Source organism: Apteryx rowi, unplaced genomic scaffold (assembly GCF_003343035.1).
Source record: "Apteryx rowi isolate R43461 unplaced genomic scaffold, aptRow1 scaffold_8, whole genome shotgun sequence".
NCBI classification, from domain to species: Eukaryota; Metazoa; Chordata; class Aves; order Apterygiformes; family Apterygidae; genus Apteryx; species Apteryx rowi.
This window is the reverse complement of record NW_020451093.1, coordinates 7,984,406-7,991,450: the sequence shown is the minus strand read 5'-3', so window position 1 is coordinate 7,991,450 and position 7,045 is coordinate 7,984,406. Positions and strand designations below refer to the sequence as shown.

General features: G+C 38.2%; 1 protein-coding gene across 1 annotated transcript in view; it reads left to right on the top strand.

Moving 5' to 3' along the window:
• NEB (nebulin) overlaps window positions 1–7,045 on the top strand; it is a gene marked incomplete at its 5' end in the record, with an annotated part of 66,319 nt that overhangs the window by 56,121 nt on the left and 3,153 nt on the right. The window contains 6 exons of the mRNA XM_026088977.1: window positions 1,957–2,049; window positions 3,564–3,656; window positions 4,373–4,465; window positions 5,456–5,563; window positions 5,912–6,095; window positions 6,389–6,481. Coding sequence (XP_025944762.1) covers window positions 1,957–2,049; window positions 3,564–3,656; window positions 4,373–4,465; window positions 5,456–5,563; window positions 5,912–6,095; window positions 6,389–6,481 — 664 coding nt within the window. The remainder of the gene's footprint in view (window positions 1–1,956; window positions 2,050–3,563; window positions 3,657–4,372; window positions 4,466–5,455; window positions 5,564–5,911; window positions 6,096–6,388; window positions 6,482–7,045) is intronic.

Below are 7,045 nucleotides of genomic sequence, written 5' to 3'. Positions count from 1 at the left end.
TTTGATTATATCACCTTAATAATAATAACTTTTAGATTCAGCCTTTCTTTTGACTCTGAATATCTTTTTAATTTTTTTGTTCTTAAATAATATCTAGTTTTTCCTTTTGTTAATCACATCAGTCCTTGGTTTTGTTTTGTGGTTGTTTTCTTTTTCCTGGTTGTAGCACGTATGAAAACTAAACTATAGGTGGCCTGCTACCACCCGGTGGAGATGACTTTGGTATAACAGTGCTCTAATAGACGTTGGTGTAACCTGCTGTGCTGTTTACGGAATGGTGAAACGGAGCCGATTTGTTTGCTCCTTTTGTTTTGTGTGTGATGCCTCCTTCCTTTAGGAAGTCTTTAACTATACATTGGTGCACAAAGATAGTGTTTTATATATGTCCTGAGAAGCACTTAATGAAGTAGAGAAGGTGTTCTAGATTTCTGCCAGAAGTTATTGCAGCACACCCGTGTTTAGCTTTATTTGATTTTTTTTGTTGTTGTTGCCGTTTGGTTCAGAGCACCCAGCGCATTCGGTGCTTTCTCAGCGAGCTGAGCGTCGCTTTTGTTTGCTTGTTCCTTTTTCTAACGTCGCCGTATTGCCCTACAGGTGTTGTACAAGGAGGATCTGGGGACAGGGACCCCAATACCTGTCACTCCTGAGGTTGAGCGAGTCAAACGCAATCAAGAACACATTAGCTCGGTATTTTGTGGAGGAAAACAAAATCCCCTTTAACTCCACTTAAATCGAACTTTTTAACCTTTATTAAAAATGAACTGTTCCATCCTTACTTCCTTGTAATCGACTTATAAAAACATCCTTTTTCCTTCACTGTACTGTATTTTCCAAGGTTACTTACCTACCTCTTCTTCATAAGTATGATTATTTATATAATCCTAAATATCTTTAACCATTTTGCTCCCTGTTCCAACTCCCTTTTTCTATGATTTTTTTTTTTTTAAATCCTACCATTTTCTGTTCTAACGCTCTTATAGAAGAGGGGGTCTGACTTTCCAGCAGGCTTCCATGGTAGTCTCCCCTCCAGCATGAAAATATATTCATTTGCCTCGTATTTGCCCCTTCTAAACAAAACCATAGACCTGTTTGCCTTCAGGACCGAATTGGTACAATCCCGGTCTGCATTGCTTTCGGGGTAGCTTTTAGTGCACAGCAGAGCAGGTTGAGCTGCAGGAGACTCGGTATTTTAAGACGCAGGAGACTTCATGTTGGATGTAATTATTACTGAATTCTGATTTTCTTTTTTTTTTTTTTTTTTTTAATCATGATGCTTCCTTGGAACTACACACTTTTTCTACACAGAGCGCTTGGGGACTGGGACCCCCACTCCAATCACTCCAGAGATTGAGAGGGTCAAACGCAATCAAGAAATCTGTAGCTCGGTACTTTGCCAAGGAAAAAAGTTCCCTTTAACTCTTTAAATGAATATTTTAACAGTTTTTATAAATGAATGTTTTAACACTTGTTCCAAAATAATGCCCACTGTAGGTCTAAGGCAGCTTAAATAAATGACTTCTTCTTACCCATATTTTACAGTGATTACTTTAACTTTTTGCAGCTTAATTGTTTTTTTAGAAACTTGTTTTAATGCCCTATTCTAATCCTAAGAACTTTTAACAAACACCCTTCATTTTCTTTGCAATGCTGACTTTTTTTTATTATTATAGTTTATATATTCATAACATCCTCAAATCCTGTATATAGTTTTTTGTGGCTTTGTGTATGTAGTACGTACTTACACTATTAAAAGAGTGATCTTGTAGTTAAAAAAGAAAGCTAAACCTTACATCTCTAGTAAAATATTGCTAAGTACCGTCTTTTAAAAATGTGTATATAATACCTAGGCCCTGTGAAACCAAATGCAAGAAAAAAAATGCCTAAGGCTTCACATTTGTCTACAGCTGGCTTTTTATTTATTGCTGCTTTCTTTGGCTCCTTTCTTGTGTCTCATAGGTGTTGTACAAAGAAAACATAGGGAAAGCAACCCCAACCCCTGTCACTCCTGAGATGGAAAGAGTCAAACGCAATCAAGAAATCATTAGCTCGGTATAATTAACAGAAAATCAGGTCTTAAAATCTGAAGTGTTTAACATAACTGTAGCAGTTTTAATCTATGCTTTCTAACTTTATAAAATGAAATCACCACTTAGCATAAACCCCCTGCCTTTTTGTGCTTACAAATAAATTGTAATATCTTGTATTTTAACACTGTTTTATTAGAACTAGGTTTGACCTTTTTCTTTGGTAGACATCTTTTCTTTAAAATCTTTTTAACCCTTTCTCACTACTATTTTGCAGTAGTATTGGGTCCGTTCTTGTTTGGTCCATTTCTGCATCCTAGTGCAGCAGTGGCAACGTGCCCATTGCTGCTTGGGGGAGCAGCAGCGGCCCCAACTCTAACCCTTTCTAAATGCCAGAATTCAAAGCCTTTCTTGTGTGGGGGTTTTTTTTGTTGTTGGTTTTTTGTTGTTGTTTTTTGGTGGTGATGCCTTTTTAATGATATTTGGATACTCCCTTGTATCCTTTAGGTTTTGTACAAAGAAAATGTGGGGAAAGTGACCCCAACACCAATCACTCCAGAGATGGAGAGAGTCAAACGCAATCAAGAAATCATTAGCTCGGTACCTTAAAAATAATTGTTTTCCCCCCACCTTTAATCCTATGTTTTAATGAAGTAACATTCTAACAAGTTACTGAAAATTGATTTTAAAAATAGATACATCTGTTTTTGCAAATTAATCTCTCCTCTTCTAAAATAAACCTAGTTTTGGTGTTAACACTCTGCTCGGGAGAGTTAAGCCTGTTCTGCAGCTCGGTTCTTGCAACCGTAGGGCTCTATCCAGCCGGCGACAGCCAAGCTTCCCTTGCTCTGCAGGTGAAGAAAGTTGGGTTTATACCGACGGGGTTAGCATTTAAGTTTTCATTGGCTTTTCAGGGAACTGGGTATTTGACTATAACTTAAAAAAAAAAAAAAACAACCACAAACACGCCACCCCAGCACTGAGGCCCTTGGGGCACGGCCTCGCTGCGACTCAGGGCCCTTCTGGGCGGCCACAGGGCCTGGGGACAGAGACGCGTGTCGGCGTTCGGGCGCAGCGAGCCGCTGCGGAGAGCAGCGGGGCCAGGCCTCCCCGCAGGGCCCTTCCCTTGCCGACACCGAGCAGCAGCTTCTCGGCCTCCTTGCGCCCTCCTTGACATCGTACCCGGGGCCAGGGAGGAGAAGGGGGGGAACTTTTCAGCGAGGCAAAACATGCATTGCTTAAATAGCTCTCGTGGGCCACGGGCAGCTTCCCCGGGCGGCTGTAGCTGGATAGAGCCCTGCTTCGTTAATTGAAAGCAAAGGTCCTTTTAATGAGCTTTTCTTCTACAGTTTATTTTTCTTACCCTTCCTTATACCATTAGCCGTTTGCCTTTTGTGCAGTGCTGCATACCATAATCCCTCGTGACTTTTTTGAAACTTCGTAACTAAGAAATAATTTGTGTTCGAATCCTTTTGATATATATATAGATATATATATATATTTTTTAAAGAAACTGGATACATCTTTTGTATCCCACAGGTGTTGTACAAAGAAAACATGGGGCGAGCAACCCCCACCCCTATCACTCCAGAGATGGAGAGAGTCAAACGCAATCAAGAACACATTAGCTCGGTATTGTCTGGAAGAAGTGAACTGGGATATGATAGAGCTTTTTTTTTTCTTTCTTTCTTTCTTTCTTCTTTTTTTTTTTTTTTTTTTTTTTTTAATAACTCATGTCTGCCTGGTTTTACTTAACTCTTTTAATTTTTTTCCCTCAAATTTAGAAATTCACCTTTTAAAATCATAGTACTTAAAAGAATCTTCTTTTTTGTTAGTAATTAACTTTTTTAATACCATTTTTCCTCTGACCTCTTTTTTTTTTTCTTTCCTAATGAATGGTGTTTACTCTAAAACAGTAACAGTGAAGTATTTAATTTATGCGTTTGTGACTTTGGGTTACTTTGTGATCTGTAGGTTGTATACAGAGAAGGCTTAGGGAAGGCAACCCCCACACCGATGACTCCAGAGATGGAGAGAGTCAAACGCAATCAAGAACACATTAGCTCGGTACTGAAGGAGGAAAGACAACCACTTTATATTAAAAAGATAATCACTTGGAAAAAAATCTTCTAATTTAACCTTATTTTATCAGTTTACCTTATTTTTGCTTATTTTTCCTTTTGCTTTTTACCTTTTGCTCTAGCAAGTAACTTTTTAACTGCTTTATTTCCCAAGATCTGTTCTATCCCTTGCAGTGATGAGAACGCTTAAACAATAACAGCACTTACAGAGCGAGCACTGAGTAATTCCAGTCTTTGATCTGGGGACTTCTCTTTTGTACGCTCCAGGTTTTGTACAAAGAACATCTGGCCAAAGGAACTCCAACACCGATCACTCCAGAGATGGAGAGGGCTAAACGCAATCAAGAAAACATTAGCTCGGTATTTTCTATTGAGCCAATAAATAGGAGTGCATTAACCAATAACATTTTTAATCTCTAAAGTGTGGATTCTTTTCCTTACTCAATTTGAAATAACAGTGCAGATATTAGCATTAGTCCCTAGCTACCTAGTTTTGAAGTATTAAGTAATGATTTGAAAATAAACCCCTTTAATACTTGCTTTTTTACTTCCTGTTGCATTTGACTATTTCTGTGTAATTGCTCTAGGTTTTGTTTTTTTTTAATAGTGACAAATTTCAAATAACATAGGTAGCCTTCAAATCTTTTGAAAGTATCTTCTGTGATTAGTGAACTATATGAGTTATAAAATGTGCATTTTTCAGTAACAGTATATTTTGTTTTAGACGCTGACAGTATCCTGCAATGTATATAAAAAATGCCAAGCCTTCTTTGGCCTTCTTTGGCACCAAGTCTTTGCTAACCTGTTACTCCAGGTGTAAAAGTTCTGTCATGCCCCTTCCTGTCAATGTTCATGTACATAACATATTTCATGACTCCCTTGATAAATGCAGACTACATCTGCAAATAGATGTTTACAGGAACATGCCACAGATGTTATTGAAAAAAAGAAACCCTACAAAACCAGCAAAAATTGGAATAATGCAATGATAAATTTTCTATTTCACACTGATAACTTCACTAAAGTCAGTGAGTTGCATGCCAAATATATGAAAATTTTACCCAAAACTGTATATTACTGCATTACTTCTCCCTGTGGTTACAAGGCTGAAAAAAGATCTTTTAGTTAAGAAAAAGGAAGGTTTGGAATCAAGTCCTGTGCAGTCCATGTTTCATAATTATGAAAAAAAATTTTGCTTTACATTCTAACATTATTCACTAATACAGGTCCCCCCTCACCCCCATGACACACACACTTTTGGCCATGTTGGGTTGCTTCAGCACAGCTCGTTTCTCATGACCCAGAAGAACCTTTCTGCTCTGTGCTCACTTCTTTGTTTTCATTTGGCAGGTTCTTTATTCTGACAGTTTCCGAAAACAAGTACAAGGCAAAGCTGCCTATGTACTGGATACACCTGAAATGCGGCGTGTACGAGAGACCCAGAAACACATCTCTACAGTAAGAACACTTATATATGTATTTTTAACTTGGAAAGTGATTGAATAAAAATGTAACCTTAGTTCTGAGACATGCCAGGGATTCCAGCTCACACCAGTGTACATAGAGCAAGTTTGGATACCCAATTTTTCAAATGATAAAAGCAAAAGAGGTTTTGCAGGAAAGGCATGTTTGGGATTAGGCTCTCTCTGTCTCTTGTTGTTCCTCGGATTGGAGAAAGCAGAAGTTCAGAACTGCAGTTCATGTTTCTACTAGAAATTCACTTGTGAATTCACAATTATTTCACAATTATTTCACAATTATTTTTCTAAGCTACAGGTGAAACAGACATTTCATTTTAATTTGCAGGTGAAATACCATGAAGATTTTGAGAAAAGCAAAGGTAGTTTCACGCCTGTAGTTACTGACCCCATTACAGAACGTGTGAAAAAGAACATGCAGGACTTCAGTGACATTAGCTATAGGGGCATTCAAAGACGAGTAGTAGAAATGGAGCGAAAGCGGGTGGACCAGGATCAAGAGAATCTCACAGGTAAGCAGAAGCCAGGTTGTACAAGGACTGGAGTCTTTCCCTTATGCAAAACACAAGCTGACCTTGATGCATTGTCTTGAAGATTTTCAAGCTCAGCCATATCAATTCAAACCTATCATTACTTTGAGATGAAGTTTTTATCAAATTAAATGTTGCATATATTCTCCAATAGCAGCTATAGACCATCTGTGCTCTGGCTCTCCCCTCCTGCCCAGACACATACGCTGCTCAAGCTCTCTAGAAACAGCTCGTTCTCCACGCTTCTCCTCAGAAAACCATTATTTCTCTTACAGATCTTCGTGTGTGGCGCACTAATCCTGGGTCGGTCTTTGACTATGACCCAGCAGAAGACAACATTCAGTCCAGAAGCTTACACATGATCTCTGGTTTGTTCCTCAGTCCGTACCGTTTATGGAAAAGAGGTGTTAGACTTACGTAAAGTCAATCTGTTACCTCACGGTTTGGGGATACTGAAGTACAGCTTGCTGCTCCACCTAGCCAAGAACACCAGTGTAGGCCTCTGTGCTAACTTCAGATACTGTATTACACACAGACAAGATTTCAGAAGTTACACAGGGACCCAGCTCTTGTGAAAAATTAATGGAAATTGGAGGAGAAATTGTCTATAGCTCCTCTGCACCAGCATAATTATATTCATGCTATCTTTTCATAAATAAATATAGCTGGATGTTTAATATACCTATTTCTCAAAAACCATAAAATTAATTCAACTTAGTATCATATACAAATTACCTCTTAACACAGGGCTATACTGGATTGTTTATATGGTCCGCAGATTATATCATGATACAGTTGCCTGCCTGTAATATTAACATGTACTTCCTTTTTAACTAAGTCCAAAAATGCTGTTCCTTAGTATCTTTTTTTACTCCTTTCCTGCTAATTGTTTAAGAAAAGAGGCATTCTAAATGATAGAAAACCCTGTATTA